The sequence below is a fragment of the Phalaenopsis equestris genome, unplaced genomic scaffold (genome assembly GCF_001263595.1).
Source record: "Phalaenopsis equestris unplaced genomic scaffold, ASM126359v1 Scaffold000002, whole genome shotgun sequence".
NCBI lineage: Eukaryota > Viridiplantae > Streptophyta > Magnoliopsida > Asparagales > Orchidaceae > Phalaenopsis > Phalaenopsis equestris.
The window spans coordinates 73,133,103-73,155,721 of record NW_018164444.1 but is presented as its reverse complement, the minus strand read 5'-3'; the positions used below and the strand labels follow the sequence as shown (position 1 = coordinate 73,155,721).

The window sequence follows — 22,619 nt, the reverse complement described above, 5'->3', positions numbered from 1 at the left end:
TCACCTGGATAATTGTAAACCTTCAAGCGCAATGGTCAAACTTAAAATTATGAAAGATAGTCAAAATGTTGCATATCATATCCAGAATATATTTATTTGAATGATTCGTAAACAAACTCCGAATGATTGCGAAGAATTCATGTTTACAATGACATGCTAATTTCTTAAGAAAGAAAATTCTAATAAGAAATTTTGTAGTAGTCATAACTATGGATGCTTATAAAAATAAGATAAAGCTGCCTTAAAATAATGTTTAAGATTCCCTAAAATATGATAATGGCAGTTTATAAATCAGACAATTACTATCTAAAAATTTAATTGAATGCAGTAAATTTAATTTCAACATGTCAAATTATTCTCCTTAGGAAAATCCACAAAAAATTGACAAATGCTTAAAATAAACTATAAAAATTCAAAAAAAAAAAAAAGATAGTAAATATAAAATAAACTTACAATTCTCAGCAGATCCAAATCAAGTCATCTCAGATATATTTAAACATTGTAAAAATAGTCATTACAAGGTGTGCCCATCATAGCGGTATTTGAAAGGTTACACCTGGTTGAATTGGATCTTCCTAACTCCGCCTGATTTCCTTCAGAGGTTGGATTTTCAATTTTGCATCTTTAGGCTTGGTTTAACATTCATTGCATTAAAAATCTTATCTACTTTTTTCCCATGTGTTGAGGATCATGCATGTTTAAGGATTGAACTTCCGTGCTACTTTGTAGCAAAATAGCCTGAAGTGTTTGCATTTTAAAAGTTAATTGTGTTTAATTAAAGGTTTTGAAGGCCTCATTCAAACATTTTTTTTTTATTAAAGGACATTTTTTTTAATTAAGGTTTTAGAAATGTTTTCTTACTATGCATTAAGGAAAATTTGCACAAAATGTTGTTATTGTGCAACCTGTTCTCCCCTAGTGTACCTCTATGGGACTTTTGCAACGTCTAAGTTCACATTGAATTGTATTTTTTTCTGAAATGAATGTCTGTATTCTAGCATATTTTACCTTAAATCAACAATAACTGCATCATGAAAAAGGAGTCTTTTGACCGAAGATGTGAGAAGTTAAAGTTACTGCTTTTGGATAGAATCCTTAAAACTTTTTTATTTCCAATTAACTTTGCATCTTTAAGCTTTGTAAAGCATTTATTGCATCAAGTTTTCATATGAAGTTGAAAAAAAAGGATATGAAGGTGTTTTGGAAAGAAATAAGTTAATGCAGACCATATCATAGTTATATGGATTTGTACCAGTAAGGATCGAAACAAAGATATTTGAAAAAGAGAACATTGTTATGTGAGAGGCTAAGGTGGTTATCTGAGAAGGGTTGCAAATGTTCATTAGACCTGATTGGGCTCCAATCACTCCTAATGCAACTCAACAAGCATTAACGAGATGTTGATATCATGAACACTAAGAGCTATGCGCACTTTTGTGGCTGGAGGCTGATTCCCTCTTCTTTCCTGTAAGGACATCTGTTTGTTATTGTATTTTCTCTTATTATGATCATTTAACATGAAAATGACATTGATTATTTTAATTTACCTAGTTGTAAACAATTTGTCACTAGTTGTTCATGTTCCCACTTTTCTGTCATAAAACCTGTATTAATAAATTGTTGCACTAGGTTTTAAGCAAGGCTATGCAAAGTTACCCCAGAGAAGTAAATTTATATAGAATATTTATTCTTTGCTTTCCTTGCTAAATACTAGATGCTGTCGGACTTGATTTTCTTACCTTCAAGCTGTTTGACTTGCTGAATTTGATTTTCTGCAGGCTTTATTTAGTTTTGTTATCATGCAACTGCAGCTGTGTGCAGTTTTCTTTACATTTTCGCTTGGAACCAGAACACATTATTTTGGCCGAACAATCCTTCATGGAGGTGCCAAAGTATGTGATTACAACTTAGTTGATGTACTAATAAGGCCTTCTGAAACTATTAGTTATTAAGTTCATTTCTCTACAGTATAGAGCAACTGGAAGAGGTTTTGTTGTCCGCCACATCAAATTTGCTGAGAATTATAGGCTTTATTCAAGAAGCCATTTTGTCAAGGCGTGAGTACTTTTGAAATCAGTTCATTCATGACAATGTATTGCTTTCTTTTCAATTTGTGCCTTGTCCTTGATAACCGCAAATTTATATCTTGCAGACTTGAGGTTGCTCTGCTTCTCATTGTTTACATAGCATATGGTTACACAGAGAATGGTGCATCGTCATTTATAATTCTCACTATCAGCAGTTGGTTCCTTGTTATTTCATGGCTTTTTGCCCCCTATCTCTTTAATCCCTCCGGCTTTGAGTGGCAGAAGTACGATTTAACACGTTTTTTTTTTTTTTTTTTTTTTTTAAATTTTTTTTCATTGGTTCCTCATTTGATAATTTGCTTCATTGCCTTTTTCTTTTTATAAAACTTATCTCAAGTGTAAGTTGATTTTGGTTCAACTACTACTTCGTGGATTTATCAGGACTGTTGAGGATTTTGATGATTGGACTAGCTGGCTTCTTTACAAAGGCGGAGTTGGTGTGAAAGGGGAGCACAGTTGGGAATCTTGGTGGGATGAGGAACAGGCATGTAACAGTTTTAATACTAAATGCTTATGCTTTTTCTGATGTATCTACTTGTATTTTAATTGTTCCAATTTCAAAATAAATTGTGGTCTGGTAGATCTCAATTAGGGATGAGGACAATTGATAATAATGATGATACTTCATTGTAGAACCCTTTTAAAGAATGTTTTTGTTAGTATAGATTAACCCTCTCCTTAACTTTCCAATCATTTTTTCTTTTAAGATGTACCTTTTTATGCCACTCCCAGATAAAATTTGAACAAGTTTGACCTATTTTGAAGCAAGTTAAACGTAGTATGCACTCCTTACTTTCCCAACCAATTGTTTCGTCGTCTTTGTCTCTCTCTTTCTCCCTCTCTATCCTTTCCACTTTAACCCACATCACCTATTTGCTGCTCTTCCTTTCTGGTTGTCTTTCTTCCCCATATATGCTTTTTTTTTTTTAATAGCTGGTTTCATCGTCATTGATTTCTTCTCTTTTCCTGTGAGAATAAGTGACGCGGGGGCTATGGAGGACCGACCGGTCCTCAAAGGGAGGCGGGCTGCTCTCCTCCCTTCCCCTCTCTCCCCTTCCCCTCTTCACCTTCCTAATATAAGCCTTTCCAAATCAAGTTTTCTGAACATTTTATTCCTCTTTCCTAAATCCGAATTTCCTTTATAATCTCTTTCCTAAACTTAATTTCTAAACTAAATGTCTAAATCCAAATTTCAATTATAATCCCTTTCCTAAATTGAATTTCCAAATCAAATTTTCTGAACTTTTTATTTCTCTTTTCTAAATCTGAAATCCTGATTTAATTCTTTTTTCTTATTTTAAGAATTACCTAAAATAAATTCTTAGTCTCATTATAAATGGAGAAGGATGTGCTTAGAGTTAGAGATCTTGTTTTGAAATCTGAATTCAGGTTTTACCTTAAAATTCTCTACGAGGGTTGTGTCTGACATCGAGGAAGTGCTCTAGATGTCCATCATCTGAGGTGGTGATCATCTCCATAGGTGTTCCGACTGTAGCTCGACTCTGCCAAGATATATATCTATCCTTCCACCCTTCTCATTGTTGGCCACCCTCTTCCCAGCCCTACGGCAGGACGTCGTTGCCTCCTACTTTTCCTGCAAGCTTCCACAACCCTTCAGCCATCAGCATGCCACTGCCCCTCCTCTTCCAGCAAGTTGTCGTAGCCGTTCAGCCACCTGCAGCTCCCCTGCAGGCCACTCCTACAATTGCTCCTTCCACCTCTTCCTTGCAGCTCCCCTGCAGGCCGTAGTCATCACTTCGCCTTCTTTCAGCTTCCCCACAAGCTATATTGTTCGCTTCCCCTTCCAAATCCTCTCTCCCGCAATTCCAACTGCTCCTTACGGTTGCGGTTCGACGCATTGACTAGGATGTGTATAGGAATGACAACGCTTATAGGATTGGCTTACCAAGAGATTGCAACAGCTCCGCCACCTTCAACCTATCTGACTTGATTCCATACTACTAGAATACAAAGGCTTTGACGGATGAGGTCGAAGCTCCCCCAACCTTAGGAGATTGATGCGGGAGCGCTCCAATCCGATTGTGGGACTAAAGCCAAGCAACTACTGTGATCTTGGGAGATGGGGAGATCGATTGATTCAATCCTGATTTCATCTTTTATTCTTTCTTTCAAATTATCATTCATTTCTTTTTCGTTATTTCCTATATATGTGTTGCATTAAGATTTTGAGGTAAGTATTTTGTGTTTTGTATGTGACAGCCATCGGATAATCGTACCACGTCTATATATGTCATGTGCTCATGTGCTTGCCATGTTGTTTTCTGCTTGCCAACCATCTCGGCTAGCATCCCACCACCTTCCAAACCCTTGACGATCACCACCACCACCCCAAGAGCCACCCCATTTTAAGTGTTTGTATCGTGTCAGTTGCTATTTTAGATTTTCGGGTGTCGTGTTGTTGTATTTTTTCTTTTTTAAGTTTTTTGGGTGTAACTGTCTATTTGTTGTCAGTAACAATTTTTTTTTTCCTATTGTGGTTTGGGTTAACTTTGGTATCATCAATTATTGAAGCTAAATGGTTTCGGTTAGCTTTAGATTTCTACCAAAGGATTGTAATTATCTGTATAAGATGTGTGTTTCAGTGATGGCAAGATAAAGAACTATTTTGGCTTGATCTGTTGATGCAATTAGCAGACATGTTAACTATGTTCATTTAGAGAATTCATCTGAACCCTTCTGTATCATTCACAAGGGTGGTTTTCTATATAAGGAACCAAGGGCTTGTTTTTTATTAACTATGATTTATTGGATCGAATTTGCTCTCTCAATCGCCCTCCTTTTCTCGCTACTTCCTGTTCAAGCTCTCTCTCTCTCTCTCTCTCTCTCTCTCTCTCTCTCTCTCTCTCTCTCTCTCTTTTGATCTGTTTCAGCTTGATTCCCTCCTTGCATGTTTATCCTTCATATACTTCTCCGCTAATTTTTTCTCTCCCTATCTTTTTATATCTCAAGTACATATCCTCATTCTTCAAATTTCTCTCTATACCGTATTATATTTCATTCATTTCCTTTTTTGATTCACCTCTGTTTTTCTCTCCCTTTTCCCACCTCTGTGTCATATTCTTTCTCAAATCTACTTTTACTTTGTCTCCAACCACTAAATGTAGGAATTTAAGTAATCGAGAACCACCCTCGATTGCAACTCCAGACTACAATATAAATAAGTAGTGATTTGAAATTAAGTTGCAGCCACAAGTAATTACCTCTTCGGTGGCAGTGGAGAATAAAGATTTTGTCATCACATCCTATGCTTTCGCTCAAGTTTTTGAATGGTGGCTGTTTAAGAGTATAAATGTGGTCATGGTTACTTAAATGGAGGATATACAACAAGCTATTATGATCATTATTTTGTTCTTGCATCTTTTTATTTTATTTTTTTCTGCTCAATTTGTTTCCATCTTATTCATTAATTAGTAGGCTGGTGCCAAAAATAATTTACTTCTATACCATGTGAAGCAGTATCATTATCTCTCCCCACGAGAAACTTTTACTGTAATGGTTTAGGAGAAATTAAACTGTTTTTCCTAACCTATGCTTAATTTTTTGTAAAAATTGTCTTCTTTCCAGTGTTGTTTTTTTGTGATAAACACTTTCTCTGTCATAGGAATTTAGTTTGATTGATTTTACCTTTTTCATCTCAAACTATGTTTATGAAATGATTCATCCAAATAATGTAATTTTGTCTTCTTGATCCTAATGTTTTAGTTCATTGCAGATGTTTTTCTGCTGGAAGTAAACCCTTTGTATTTATAGTAGTGTTGTTAATAGATAAAATTTTGTTAGAGCATAAAGCATGATATTGCAAACAGATAAAAATTTTGTTAGCGCATAAAGCATGCTATTGCAAACTTAACCTAAGTACCATCTCTATCTACGTGTACTTTTGCTTTAATTGAAAGTTTTTTTGAATAATCGGGAATTTATAGCATGAATATCATGAAGCTTTATACACATGTTATTAATGTGACAATGAGTTCATCCTCTTCTTCCATGTGTTTGGATTGGCAGATGCATATACAAACATTGAGAGGACGTATCCTGGAGACAATTTTGAGCCTTAGATTTTTTATATTTCAGTATGGAATTGTTTACAAGCTAAATCTCACGGGAAATGATACTTCCCTTGCAGTAAGTAATTTTTTTTTAGATTTGGTTTTCTTTGTCTGCTCAAGTTGTTTAATCTTGCGGCTCACGGAAGTTTTGTTACTTTTGCACTAGCTTTACTGATATTTTTTAAGAAGAAAAATTTTTACAATGTCCTTCCATAGTACGAACTCCATTCGGTGAACTCCTCGCTTTTCCTTGCTGCTTTTCATTTTGCAACCCATGGCATTAATTGGTCGTGTAGAGGATTGTATTTTGTTTTAATACAAGATGTATTGAATTACTTCATGTAGAGTGCCAGTATGACTGACTGCTCTTGATTCACTACTTAGAAGTAATTTTTGGGTACGTATTTAAAACTTGCCCCTGGGTGTGGATTCTTAAGTCATACTTTTTTTAACTTATGTAAATAGTTTTATCTTGCCGTTATCAATATATCAAGCAAAATTATAAGAATATTAATTTGTAAATCTATGTATTAATTTCCTTGATTTGCTTTTATTTTGTTTTCTTTTTTTATGTTTATTATGTTTTATTCCTTTCCTTACTAGTGGATCTTTTAATGACCTAGAGTTCTATTCTGACATGGTATCAGATTCATGGCCCTAACCTAGCAGTCGGCTAGGCCTAAGGGCCCGTTTGGGGCAGCTTATTCGGTGCGGTGGAGTTTTGAAAACGCATCTGGCCTGTTTGGGTAAACTGCGTTTTGACAGCTTATGCGTTTTCAAAACCCAGAAAATAGCATTTTCACACCGCACCTATCTAGGTGCGGTGGGAGCTTATTGGCAATGGCCTGGCTTTTCCAAAAAAAAAAAAATTTATAATAGTCACCGCACCCAGCTTATCAATAGATTATTTTTAATCATCTTATCAGCAGATTATTCAATAAGCTATTGCTGCCCCAAACAGACCCTAAGTCCAGGTCCCTACCGTCGGAACATCTGGTCTTACTATAGTCGGCTAGATCTCTGCTCTCTCCTAATACCCTCTCCAGGTTTCTGTCTTTCGAATCCCGTCTCCAGGTGGCCAGGTTCCTGACTCCAAGTTCAAATTTGATCGCCAGGTTCCCGTCTCTAGATTTATCACAGGAACCACGGGTCCAGCTTCAGATTTGATCACAAGAACGTTCTCCCAGTTGGCCATTGTCTGGTGGTCACCTCCAGATTTATCGCAGGAATCACGGGTTCAACTTCAGATTTGATCGCAGGAACCTTCTCCCAAATGACCAGAAGATCTCTTCCTGCTAGAACCTCTTCCATAGGCCATATACCTTCCCTCTAGCAGTTGGAACCTTATGATGTTTCAACAACCTAACATCTTATTTGTCTCAATCGAAACCACGATGGACTCCTCCAGCACTGAGTTGTAATCAGAAAGTGTTATTGATTCCACCGAAGGATCAATTCCAACATTCATTCCTCTGCAGATCGGAAAACAGAAAAACAACATGAACTTCTTAATCACAATTCATAAACTAAATGTTAGTAACTTTTTTCAATGGTCTCATTCTGTATTTGTGTTCATCAAAGGGTATCAGAAATTCGATCGTCTTACTGGTATGATTTTTTAACCTCCAAAAACTGACCCGGTGTATGGAGCTTAGGAAGTTGTGAATTCCATGGTTTAGTTGTGGCCGATCAACTCTATGGAGACTTCTATTGGTTGATCGTATACGTTTCTTCTTTCCATAGGTGCCCTCTGGACGGTTGTCTGTGATACCTACTCAGATGTTAGGAATTACAACTAACTCTATGAGATGTCTAAGAAAATCTGTGAGGCAAAATAATGATTCAGGATCATGACACAGTACTATAAGTACTATAATGATCTAATTGCATTATGGATGGAATGCGACTTATATTATGACGACCTTTAAAAATTTCCAGCCAACCTGTCTCTTTTCCAAAAAAATGTAGAAAATGATCACATGTTCTAATTTCTAACAGGCCTCAACAATGATCTTGACAAAGTCCAGGGTCATATTCTTGGTCGGGATCCTCTTCACTTACACTACTTTCACTGAGATTCATCACTAAGAGAGTCGGAGACTTGTCATGCTTGGTACTTCCACTTTTGTCAAAACATCCGCCTTAATCTCTAATAATGCTCAACCTCAAGCTAGTCACCCTTATGATAAGTGTTGGAAGCTCCATGGAAAACCTGCATCCAAACCTTCAGCCAAAACTTCTGTTGTCAAGAGTCCCGCACAGTATTTGAATCCAACACAATACACCCAACATCTTCCCCAAACAATCTGGAATCCTCTAATTCTCTTAAAAGTCAAATGGAGCACTTAATCAAACTGTTTGGATATAGTTTGCTCTCTTTCGACCTGTCAACCTCCCACGTTCGTCAAGGTACCAATCCTATGGCACTCATTTCTTTTGTCCCTTCTAGTCTATGGATCATTGATTCATGTATCACGAACCACATAACTGAAAGCTCTCAAGCCTTCTTAGCATACTATTCTTGTTCGAAAAATAATACTGTTAAAATTGTTAATTGGTCGCAAAATTTTATTGTTGGTAAAGGATCTGTTGTTTTAACAACAGGTCTAACTCTAGAATCTGTGTTACATGTATCTCTGTTGAAGTGTAATATTTTATCCGTCAGTAAGTTGACTATGGCATTGATTGCGTTGCTCTTTTTTCTTCTGATATCTGTTCTTTCAGGATCGTCATTCGGGGAGGTTGATTGGAACTGCTAAGTGGGTAGGCTAACTCTACTTCTTCTAAGAGAAAAGCACGAAGAATGAGGACACTCCACCTAGTAGTTGCAGTTTATCCCAGCCCACCGAATGTCCTATTATGTTACACTGTCATTTGGGTCATCCTAGATTCCAGTTTCTAAAACAATTATATCTGTTGTTGTTTACTAATAAAAATCTTTCTAATTTCAAATGTGAACTATGTCAGTTAACTAAACATCACCGTGTTTCTTATCCACACAATAATTACACATTTTTTTCTCATTTCTCTCTTATTCACAACGACTTATGGGGACTCTCCCGCACTCCTAGCTACACCAATAAGCGGTGGTTCATTACTTTGATTGATGGCTACACTCGGATGGCGTAGCTCTATATTTTAAAAAATAAATCCAAAGTTGTTGTCACTTTCAAAATCTTCCACAACTTTATGTTGACTCAATTCAAAACTCCTATTCAAGTCATTCGGACTGACAATGGTCGTGAATTTTTTAAGTCTATATTAGGAGAATTCTTGGTAAGTGAGGGCATTCTCCATGGGGTAGCCTAGAAAAAAAACTAGCATCTTCTCGACGTTACTCGCTCCATTATGTTTCACTCTGATGTTCTGAAATCTTTTTGAAATGTTGTCATTCTTACCACCACTTTTCTCATAAATAGAGTTTCTTTAAAAATTCACAACTTTCGTACCCACTTACCACCACTTTTCTCATAAATAGAGTTTCTTTAAAAATTCACAACTTTCGTACCCCTTTAGCCGTATTAAGATCGTGTTTTCCTAACAATCGGGTATTCTCCACTTTAGATCCCAAATTTTTTTGGTGCATAGCCTTTGTTTCGGAACACGGTTCTAACTCATATTAAATTAGATCTCAAGTCCATAAAATGACTTTTATCGGATACTCTGCCACTCAAAAGAGGTATTGATATCTTGACCCTACCACAAATAAGGTCTATGTGAGCTTTGATGTCTCATTTCTTCCCTACTTTCCTAACTTGGCCTCCAATGAAGGAGAGCTAAAGTTTTTTGACATTATTCCTTACCTTATTCCTGTGGATTTTTCCCCCACATCACCTACCATCGAGGAACCCTCTGTTTCATTGGTTCCAGCCACTTCTCCCACCACCAAGGAACCCTTTATCCCTTTGATTCCACTAGCACATCCTCCCACTATCCGTGTCTACACTCGACGTACTAATTATAATGCATCTACTCTGGAGCTCACTAACCCCTTGCTGGACCCTGAATCCCATTTGAACTACATCCCGAGCACTGTTGCTCCATATAAGAGTACAAAATCAGATATTCTCTCTCTATCCCATGACAAACTATGTCTCTCTTCCCATATTATCTTCAACCTTTAGAGCATTTACTACAGCCCTAACCAATCATCAGCCTTTCTGTACTATTGAGGTTTTCTTAGCGACCCAGCCTGGAATGCTGCTGTTATGGAGGAAATGAATGTTCTTCAGCGGAACCATACTTGGTACGTTATTGATCTTCCTTGGGACAAGAAAGCGGTTGGATGCCGATGGATTTTTAGCATCGTTTAATTCGATGGATCTTTTGAATGCTACAAGGCATGATTGGTCTCCAATGGGTATTCACAGGCCTACGAAGTTGACTATGAGGAGTCCTCTTTTCCCTTGCAGTGAATCTGGATTGACCCTTATTCCAGCTTGATGTTGAGAATGTGTTCCTGAATGACGATTTTATAAAGGAGGTATATGGCTCTTCCTCCAGGTTCTGACAACACTGCCTCTCAGAGGCAAGTATGTAAGCAACGAAAATCCCTTTATGAATTAAAGCAATCACCACGGCATGGTTCAGGAAATTTACTAAGGTTGTGGTGGGCCATCGATTCACTCAAGCTCAATCGGATTATACTCTCTTCTTCCAGCATTCCTCCAGCGACTAGGTAGCTATCCTTATCGTCAATATTGACGATACTGTAGTTACAGGTAACGATCTACCAGCATTGGAATCTCTTCAATGTATTTTTGCTACTTCTTTTGAAATGAAGTACTTGGGATCTCTCTGGTACTTCTTAGGCATGGAAATTGATCGGTCATCTCAGGGTATTTGTCTGTCTCAGTGAAAATATTTTATTGGCCTTTTAACTGAGGACAATCTTCTCCTGTGCAAATCAGTGGCTATCCCGAAGGATTTCAATGACAAACTTTCCGATATTCTCAATGCAGTTTTTGTAAACAAAACTTGCTACCAGCGCTTTGTGGGAACATTCATCTACCTTGCCCATATACGCCTCGACATATCTCACGCTGTTGGGATAGTCAGTCAATTCATGTTTGATCCCTATGAGCACCGCCTACAAGTTGTCCACTAGATTCTCCACTATTTAAAGGCACACCGGGCTTAGGTTTGTTTTTTTTCCTGCCACACACTTCGTTCTATTGTATTTACACAGATGCGGGTTGGGCCGGGTTTGTCCATGATTGGTGATCTACCTTGGGGAACTGCTCGTTTGTATGAGAAAAGTTGGTCACGTGAAAAAGCAAGAAGCAGTCTGTAGTTGCTTGCAGAAGTTTGGAAGCTAAATTTTGGTCCATTTCCCTGAGAATTTGAGAAGTTTTTTGGTTATGCATCATGCTCCACGGACTACGTATGACAGTCCACACTCCCCTGCAGTTTTTCTATGATGACAAGGCTGCGATTAGCATTGCTCACAACTCGGTCCAGCATGATCGCACCAAGTATGTTCAGATTGACCGTCACTTCAGTAAGGAAAAGCTCAATTCGGGGGAAATTTGTGTTCTATTTGGATCATCTGGTGGTCAATTGCAGATATTCTCACCAAGAACTTTTCTCGTCTACAGTTCAATGATTTCAAATTCAAGTTGAACATGACTGACATCTATGTTTCAACCTGAGGTTTCAACCTGAGGGGTAGTATTGGTAGTATTAGAATATTAGAACATTAATATACAAATTTATGTATTAATTTCCTTGTTTTGTTTTTATTTTCTTTCTTTTTTTCTCTTTGTTCTTTTTTTTTTCTTTCCTTACTAGTATATCTAGTAATGAGTATTTATATTCTTCCTTGCTTCAATAAGATTTACCTAGGGTTCTATTCTAACAATATATAATACCAATTCTGTGAGACCTAGTTAAGCTTTTCAAGTTGCTACACTTTTTAATGTTATTAATTATGAAGACATTTCTTTCTCTAGCAAATCTAGTTATCCTTAGAAACAATGAGAGTGAATTACTTCTTTTTGAAGGTAAAGAGTTGAGAAATACACTCTTCTAGAGAAGAATTGATGGTATATATTTACCAAAAAAGGCCACTAAATGGCAAAACCCAACTTAATCTTTAAAAATTCTTTACATAATAATTTTATCTACTGTGAGTTCAAATTGACATGATTTTCAACTATTTACTTAATAAGGTGTAAAACCATGTGGGCCATCAAATATTGGTTCTCGCCCAATAAACCTATAAATACTTTATAAAATTAGTTAACTCTACGCCTTCAAATCAAATTCAAGACATAAGTTTAAACCACGTGTATGACTAAGCAAACATCATATTTTTTCCATATTACCCAATACTTATGTATTTACATATTTAGCACCTATTGTTTGTTTGTTACATTTATACTGCCCAAATCTTTTCTATCATATTAAAAATAGCATCATTTTTACTTTTAAAATGCTAAATATACCTTTACACGCATTAACGTGGCATGGATACTTTGTGAAACAATGATGTTCGAGGCAAATTAGAAATGAGCTTAAAGCATACCTTTGTAGATACTATTATTATTATTATTACTATTATTATTATTATTATTATTATTATTGTTAATGTTATTATTGTGATTATTATTATTATTATTATTATTATTATTATTATTATTATTATTATTATTATTATTATTATTAGCGTATTTGTGGACCACATGGGCCCATCCACAATTATTTTGCTCCAATGACGATTATTCATCATACCTGCAACAAAACATCAAAAATATTTGTGGACCACATGGGTCTATCCACGATTTAGGAAATCGTTGGTCCGCTGCTAAATTTGAGAGGCGTAAATTATCCTCCATTTAATTATCCATTATTGTGTTTTATTTCTTTCATTTTTATCATGATGATTGAATTTTTTCCTCCAATTGTACGAGGGTTGGTCTAAGTTATTAGTTTAATGAGAATATTATAGAGTTTTTCCTATGAAAAAGTTCTTTCTAAATTCCATATGGTATGAGCAAGGAAACAAATGCTAGCTCTTCTTTCAACCGTCCAACATCTAGAATCTTCCCTACAGCCCAGAATTCCTCCAAGTAGCTTGCAGGCTCTCAGTCTTGCTTCTGACCCTCTCCTTGCCGCTACAGGATCCAACGGCTCCATTGTGCCTTCTTCTTCTTGCACCACAATTCTCCTTAGCCGCGGCATCACTCGGTGTTCTCTGTCAAAGGGAAGCCTTGGATTTTTTATCTAATTAAAATACCAGATTGAGTATTCATCAATTGGATTTTATCCCTTTAGTGAAAATCCTTAATACCCTTTCGTTTGATTTTCCACCCTCTATTGAAAATCATGTGTTGACGACAGGTAGTTTCTCTCTAGCTTAAATCATGTGTCAGTGATAGACAGTTTCTCTCTCTTGTGAAAATCCTCTGTGTTGATGATAAACACTCTCTCTAGTGTGAATCCTGTGTCGATGACACAGTCTCCCTCATATGGAAATTCTGTGTGGACGGCTTGAAAGCTACTTCCTATTTAGAAATTATTTTTGAACTAGAACCAAGGGTGGCAGCATCTAAAATCTCTTTTTACACCGTCAATCACAAGTTGCATTATAACAATCTCCTCTAATTGTCTCAATCTATATTCATTTGCATTTATGGTAAAGGAAAAGATGATCATCTCACTGAAAAAATCCTGCACCAAAAATTAATGATCCTAAACATTGAACATGGAAGATTGTAGAACATATGATCACGTCATAACTTGTCAACTCCATGACCATGAAAATTGGAGAAAATTTCCTCCTGTACAAAATGGCAAAAGAAATATGGGATGCCGCAAGGGAAACCTATTCAAGTGTTGATAACACGTTTAAGTTGTTTGACTTTGAAATTGGATTACATGATCTCCAGTAGGGTGGGTTGAATGTTACTCAATACTTCAACACTCTCTCCAAAATATTGACTTTCGATAGATATATATTAAATATACACATAGAGTTGCTCACAAGGCTTTTCTAAATCTTTCTTGGATGGAAGAGAACCATCAAATTTCTTCTAGGACTCAACAAGGAACTTAATGAATTTACAGGAAGAATCATGGGAATCAAACATCTTCCCTCAATTTGTGAAGCATTTGTTGAAGTATGAAGAGAAGAGGGCGTGTAGAAACTTATGGCAGGTAATCCCACTACATCAAACATTGATTTCTCGGATTTATTCACTCACAAATCATCTCAGGATAACAAATCCAAGATGAACAGATTGTGGTGTGAACATTGCAAGAAGTTTGATCATCTAAAGGAGAGTATTGGAAAATTTATGGAAAGTATGAAAGATTGGAAGCCCCGCAGTTAAAGGTGATGAGGACAATCAAGCAAACACGACATCAAAGGGAGGCAAGCCTCATGAACGTAGTCAATTATGCAACGAACAACTTGAAGCTCTCCAAAGGCTTTTGGGACAATTCTCTAAGCCTTCTACCAGCTTCTAGCACATCAAGGTAGTTTTCTATCTACTCTTGTTGCTATCAACAGGAGGAATCAACCTTAAATAATGGACTCTGGATCATTGATCACATGACAAGTGATATCACTACTTTTCAATCGTTCCATTCTTGCAAAAATAATGTTGCAGTTAGAACCACAAATAACTTTCTCTCTTGTGGAAGGAAAATGATGTGTGAAACTCACAAAGGATCTTATTCTTCAATCTATGCTTTATGTTTCTAAATTGAACTGCGATTTATTGTTTATCAGTAAATTTACTCGTAATATGAACTGTGTTACTAAATTCTACATAAATTTGTGTAAATTTCAAGTGATGGACTCGATAAAATTGAAGTGTTGATTTTTATTTTAGACTTTATCTGCTCGGTAGGACTCCTGCTTCAAAAGAACCATCTCACCATTCACAATCCTTTGAGTCAGGTCTTGTATCTAAGTTACTTTCTCATGAGAGTCAAGGTATGTTATGGCATTTTGATCTTGGTCATCTTAATTTCTAATATATTGAAAAATTCTATCTACATTTATTTATTAACAAAAATCTTAATTCTTTCGGTGTAAACTCTCTAACTTGCTAAACATACTCCACAAGTGTACCCAAGTCTAAATAATAACCGACTCATCCCTTCTCCATGATTCATAGTGATATTCGTGAACTCTCAAAAATAAAAAATACAAATTGGGCTAGGTGGTTTGTCACTTTTATTGATGGATCACACCAAAAACACTTCGATTTTTCTCATGATTGAAAATTTTAAAACTGAGAACATATTTGAAACCTTTTACAACATGAATTTTACCCAATTTCAGAGCAAAATTCATATTCTCAATACTGATAATGCAAAAGACTACGACAACTCCACTCTCGACCCGTATCTATCTATAAATAATATCTTTAATATAAGTTCTTGTTTTGACACACTCCCAACAAAATGGTGTGGTTGAGAGAAATAACAGACATCTCCTCGAAGTGGCCCGTTCAATTCTGAGGGATACAATTCTCACCCACTTATCTCATAAATAAGTTACCAGGAAAGTGCTAAAATTTAGCAAACCTCACAACATCCTCATAAATTCCTCCCCCCACATTCAGTTATTCACCTCTAACCTACTACTAAATATTATTTGTTGCATCGCTTTTGTTCACCTACATCAACCACATCCAACCAAAGTGATCTCAGTTCAATCGAATGCATTTTTTTGGGTCACTCTTCAAACAAAAAGGGGTATAAATGCTACCTTCATAAACACTCCATGAATGTTCTTTGAAAATCAACCATACTACAAATTTAACATTCAGGGGGAGAGTTACAGAGAATATCAAATTTGGGGTACCATTCAAGAATCTCAACCTTGCCTCCCTTTTATCCCTGATGAACTCACTCTTGTCCGCACTATCACAAATCAATCTAAAAATGAATCTACTACTACACTAAATCCTCCCATAGCTCCCACTAAGAACCGAGAACGTGATGTGTACACCAGAAATTAAAAAAAAAATCTCGGGAGCATGTAAGGGACATGCATAATCAAGAATGCAAATCACCAGAACACCACACCCCAATGATACTTGAATTAACCCAAACAACACTTTGATACACATTATTATTGACAAAACCAATTGGCAATTACTACTAACACAGAGAAATGGAAATAATAGCACTACATGCGGCTAGGTGAATTTTGGGAGGTGGCAGTGACTGTTAGGAACTTGGAAAGATGGCGAGAAGGTTGTAGGTGGGCTGGAAAGTGGAGGAACAGTGGTTAGAGGTGGTCGAGAGCTATCAGAACGGCAGTGGGGAGAATTTTGATGTCTTTCAAAGTAGTAAGGCTACAGAAGGAATGGTTTTGGGCGGCTGGCAGCTGGGAGTGCTCGTGGAACAGCGGGTTAGCTATTCCAGTTGACGGCAACGAGGGAAAGGGGATTGCAGCAAGGGGCAGAAAGATGGAGATCTAGAACAATCATAGTTGTGGGTATGGAGGGCTTAAATAGCAGGGGCACTAAAAGGTGAAGGTTGGAATGGCGATGGTGGGAATTATGGATGGTTGGAACTACGGTGGGGTATGTGGTGGACTGTCAGAAGACAAATTGAGGGCTGTCCTGGGCGGCAGCAATGAGGAAACTACAGGAAAATAGCAAACAAGGATGTTTCAGGCGGTTGCAGCAGCGAAGGGGCGGTTGGGAGCGATGTGGGGAGGATGCAAAAGGGAATAGGAAGATAATAATCAACTCAGGAGCGAGATACAGTCGGAGCATCACCCGATTCTTATATACAGCCCTTGAAGAGAAGAGAAGACGTCAGCAGCTGTCTCGATACAGAACTTATTAAAACTAACCTAAAACACAGAGAACATATATAAAGGTAACTACATAGTGGACCCCACTCCCATTACGCAGAAAATCCATGGTCAAGAAGGTTCGGCTCGCCCTTAGCACCTCTATTTTGAGCCGGTCCAAACCACACGCAACTTCGTGCATTATCCAGGGTTGTGCGATTCTACTCTTGCGTTGTCCCACATCAGTGCGGGAGACTTTCCCGCATCTCCCAAGTAATCACTCAATGGTTGGGTCAACACATCATGAGAACCAAGAGAAAATGGAGCACAAGAATGCACAAAACACTATAGAAAAATTTGTGACATATGGAAAATTATCATTCTTTTACAAATCCTTTTTAGAATTTGGATGACGTCCCAAGTCCCAAATTCAATCCAAGAGGCTTTATCTATTCCTGTTTGGAAAAAGGCTTTGGAAGAAGTGATTTTTTCCCTTGAAAAGAATGGTACCTGAATCATAACAACTCTGTCGCCTGGGAAAAGAACCGTAGGGTGCAAATCGGTATTCAGTGTTAAATATAATCTGCCACCTGGTAAAAGATTTGTATGATGCAAATGAGTATTCGTTGTTAAGTATAAAGTAGATGGGTTCAAAAAAGATTCAACACTAGACTTATAGCAAAAGGGTTAACTCGGTTTTGGGGGATCGACTACTAGGAGACATTTGTACTAGTTTTGAAACTCAACACAGTAAGAGTATTATTGTCATTAGAAGTCAATTAGGACTGGCCTTTAGATCAGTTAGATGTTAAAAATGTATTTCTTAGTGAGGATCTTGAGGAAGAAGTGTATATCAAGATAATTAAGTAACAACACAAATAAGCTGATGGAGTTTAATTTATGAATATTGTGCTAATTTTCTATTTGATGCTACTGGAATTCAGAGCTTTGTGTAAATTTCCCAATACACATGGCCCACAAAAACAGTAGAATGGCCTTTAATAGTGCCTATTAATTAGAAATAGCTTTTAGGATGATTTACATAAATATGTTATATCTGAGAGTGAATTTATTTAACTACAAATATGTTGCCCAGACACTCTTTCGTGGTCCTGTGGTGCTAAACAATAGCTTTTAGGAAGATTTACATAAATAACACTCAATTCTTACGTATTTACATATCTAATATGTATTTACATATCTAACACTTCAATCATTACATACATGCCACCTTATCTAAGCATGAAAAGATAGATTTCACCTTTTATAAGTTAAAATAGTTGTATTTTCTTATGTGTTATGAAAGATTTGGCTGGTATAAATGTTAAAAGTAAAATTTAGGTGTTAGATTTGTGAATACATAGGAATTGATTCGTATGTATGTAATTTCCCCTAGTTTTTGCCTGAAATAGTAGATGCGTTTCTGTGTGATGCTTATTTCCCTGACTTCTATACTTGTATGTTTTTTCTAATTTTTTTACCTGCAAAATTGCATGTATTTTGACTTTTTTGCCATTAAATTCCTTGTCAATTTTCTTAATCTAATTTCTAATGTTTGATTCGTCCCTCCAGATATACGGCTATTCTTGGGTTGTGCTCCTTATCTTTATTATGATATTCAAGGTAATAATACTATTTCAAATTTTATTTACTATTTTATTCTAAAATAAATTAGATTTGATAATCTCTTCTCCTTGCTTGCTTGGTTAATTGTTGTGGCATTGCAGGTTTTTACCTTTAGTCCAAGAAAATCTTCCAATCTCCAGCTTCTGTTGAGGTTTATACAAGGCGTAACTTCAATTGGAATTGTTGTCGCAATTGTGTTATTCGTGGCATTGACGGACTTATCTGTCGCCGATCTTTTTGCAAGCATACTCGCATTCGTACCAACCGGTTGGGCAATCTTATGCGTAAGTTTTCTACCATCAGCTCTACACTTTCTGAATCGTTGTATTAAATTCTGCCATGAAATTATTTTATTATCCATCTTTTTTCAGCTTGTATTCAAAACATTTAAATCATAGAAAACCTTCCATTACGGTTTTGAATTACTAATTATTATTGCTTATGATATTTTGAAACTGATTGTGTCAGAATATGGAGCTAGAAATTTCAAGATAAAAGATTCACTTTCTGAAAGCTTTGCCATGCAAAATACTTGAAAGGCCCATTTCTTTTCCTCGCTTAAAAAAGTTTGCTTTCAGATAGTTTGTCTTTTTCCAAAGATTAGATAAACCAAGCTATATAGTTTGTTATTTGCATTGTTTTAAAAATCAGAACCGATCGGCCTATTCATGATTGACATGTTAATTCAACTGGTTCAGTCCAAACTCAAAACCATTTCCGCATAGAACCAGGATTTAAACAGTGAACCAGTCTAATTTTTAAAGAATTAGTAGGTTCAAATATGATCTAGTCTTTTGATTTTAATCAAATGGCTAAAAATAAGTTATTTAAATTAAAAATTATTCTAATTTAATGTCTCAAGTTTTTAATTTAGAATATGATTCAAATTATTCAAAAGTATTATTTTAAATTAAAATATTAATTATTGAATTGATAAAAATATATTATTATATTATTTAAGTTATATTCAATAATACAAATATTTTTTAAATCATCACAGTACAACTCCGGTTAAACTATTGCATCTTAAACCTCTCCTTCCGGTTCAATGTCTCGTATAATCTTACAACCTTGGTCATTTCTTCACCATTTCACCATAAGAATATGTACAAATTATTTTAAATGACGTTCACAGATTGCAATCACATGGAAATGGCTGGTGAGAAGCTTGGGCTTGTGGGACTCTGTGCGAGAGGTCGCTCGGATGTATGATGCTGGGATGGGGATGCTGATTTTTGCTCCTGTGGCATTCCTCTCATGGTTCCCCTTCATCTCCACCTTCCAATCCCGCCTCCTTTTCAACCAAGCTTTCAGCCGAGGCCTGGAGATCTCTCTCATTCTTGCTGGAAACAAAGCTAATGTTCAAGCCTAATTTTTCCATTTTGCACCCTCTTTTTCCTGTTTTGCCGGCATTTTGTCGCCCCATCTGTAGCTGATTGAAGGGAGACTTGTCTAAACTCATTTTGTATAGATTTGTAATCCAAATTTTCTAAACCAGTGGTTCTGTTTTATATTATTTTATTTTGTTTATCTGGGAAATTTACATTCATACCACTCTATTCTTATATATTTACATACCTAATTCCTAAATTTTTATGTCTGCACTTATAACATTAGGTGTCATGAACCTATGTATGAAAAGATGTATTTTACTTTTAAAAAATTAATAGCGGCTATGTTTCTTGTTGACTGAGGTTATATACGTAAATAACTAAGAATTGTGTGGTATGTATGTAAATGATCCGTTTTAGTATTATTTTTATTGTAGTTTTCTCTTCTTCAGATTTATCGTGTGCAAGTTCGAAAAAGCATGGCATTCATCTCTCTCACCTTATTAGAACTTTAGAATGTAAGTGCCACAATAAAATAATATTTTAGCTAAAGTTTAGCCTCCCTTCAACTGTGAAGATTTGAATGCCAAAATTTAATTAGGAAATTCCAAGCCAATGAAAAAGATTTAATAAATCATAAACGATGATATTTCTTATTGATTGATGTAAGACATGTTGATCATGAAACTCCAAGCCAATGGAAAAGACATCTTATGCATCTTTCTGCAAGTTAGTATGTATTTTCTATTATATTTAGCTCAAGGTATACCATCTAATATGATGCTGAACCTTGATCTAAATTTATAAATGTACCCAATCAATGTCACGCTTTTCTTTCAAGGCTAAACAAGAGGCTCATGAATAAAACATCATCTAGATGATCATATTTGATGTTTTTGGTGCTCAAGTTGTTTGTTCTGTTTCTTGAAAGTTTTTTGGTGGAGGATTAAGGGCCAAACCAATATTATCAAGGTAAGCCTTACCAAGATGATCAAAGGCAAGGAAACTCTTAAAAATAAATCACCCTATGAGTTAGATCCAAAAATTTGGAGAGGGTGGTATGTAAGCCATGAGCTAGTTAGAAGGAAGTCTTTTTACTGCTTGTTATGGCAATTGAAATCATGCCGAAGAATTTTGAAAAATCATTAATGGGTGATGTGGGAGAAAGAAATCAGAAACATAATATAGCAACTCAAATAATGAACAAAGTGAAATCCTTATAGAAGATGCTAAATTAAAAGGAATTCATGTAAATAAATTTAAGTTGCAATTTCAAAAGTGGGGGGAGAGAACATCCCTCATGGAGCCCTCAGAAATCTGCGGGCTTTGGAAGAGCCTTATAATTTTATGATTCCAATAAGGGTCATTAAGTATGAATCGAATTTAGTGTATAACATAAATTCATGATGATCAACCAAGAACATACTGAAAAATGTATGTCCTAAGAGATTTGTTTTGAAATATATATAAGATATGGTTTATTTTGTTAGGAGATTGCGGTTTCCCTTTTGTAGAAGTCCTATGATTATATATATCTCGATTTAATAGCACGAAAAACATAATTGAGAGTATTTAGCTTATGGTTTTGATTCAATGTAAAATGGGATTCTAGACAATAATCTTAACCAGTATAGAGAAAAGCTCAAATGGAATCAACCAAACAAGAGAAGTCTACTGAGAAAATTTAAATATTAGGATATGATATCAATATAAAGGCGGTTGATTATAAAAATTATACATAAATGAGACGTTTGAGGTATGTTAAGATCAAAAATATCCTAAACTCTAGATTTTAAATATTCTATCCAAGAAGATAATAATTGAATTAACATTCTTTAGTTGATTGGCCTAATTGAATTATATATATATCTGAGAATTAATGTTATTTCAGTCAACTAAATTTAAATGATTCGGGGATAATTATATAAAAAGGTATTAATATAAGTAATTTTTTGATATTAGGGGTTCCTAATAAAATCCAATCTTAAGAAAAGATTTGTGCACTCTAAATCATATATTGATTTTAGTATTAAATAACAATGCAATCCTAAGCCACAATATACCATGAACTTTCAAAGAAGTCAGAATTTACATATTGAATTACTTGAGTACAAGTAAAATTTAAGTTTGGGAGAATTTGATGTACAAATAATATGACTTGATATTTGATATATTTTATAAGTTATTTATATCATTTTTATGTTTTTTTCGCAGTATTTGTATTTGTATATGCAGTATATAATTAGACGACAATATGGGAGACCATAAGTAGAAAAATGGATGTAGAATGAGGAGAGTGAACATTCTAATATTAATCGCTTTTTACGTTTAGGTTTTTATCTTAATTAGATGAAAAAATAGACAGAAAAAAATATATAATAATTAAAGATGGCATGTCTAAAATTTTAAATTTAAAGTTATATTTAAGATATTTAAAAATAAAGTATTCTAAATATAAATATTATATATTACGTTAATAAAAACATTTTATTATTATTATTATTATTATTATTATTATTATTATTATTATTATTATTATTATTATTATTATTATTATTATATTAATTAATTTGAATATTTATTATTTCATTGACCGAACCTCATACCGAAAGCCATGAATTTAAGGAAAAAATTAATTGGCTTGGGAAGGCTGCTCCCTTGTTTTCCACTCCAATCAAACGTTAGAAAGGAATGTTGTGCATTTAGATAATTAATTAATGTTTTTCAAAATTAACATTTGAATATT

The 22,619-nt window shown here is 35.3% G+C and overlaps 1 protein-coding gene across 1 annotated transcript in view; it reads left to right on the top strand.

The window, feature by feature from the left end:
* The window catches only part of LOC110039311 (callose synthase 10-like), a 207,574-nt gene extending 187,514 nt beyond the window's left edge, over positions 1-20,060 (top strand). The window contains 8 exon segments of the mRNA XM_020744331.1: positions 1,779-1,892; positions 1,969-2,057; positions 2,153-2,311; positions 2,469-2,571; positions 6,114-6,233; positions 18,489-18,539; positions 18,644-18,826; positions 19,678-20,060. Coding sequence (XP_020599990.1) covers positions 1,779-1,892; positions 1,969-2,057; positions 2,153-2,311; positions 2,469-2,571; positions 6,114-6,233; positions 18,489-18,539; positions 18,644-18,826; positions 19,678-19,914 — 1,056 coding nt within the window. The 3' untranslated portion in view covers positions 19,915-20,060.
* Positions 20,061-22,619: the final 2,559 nt, after the last annotated feature.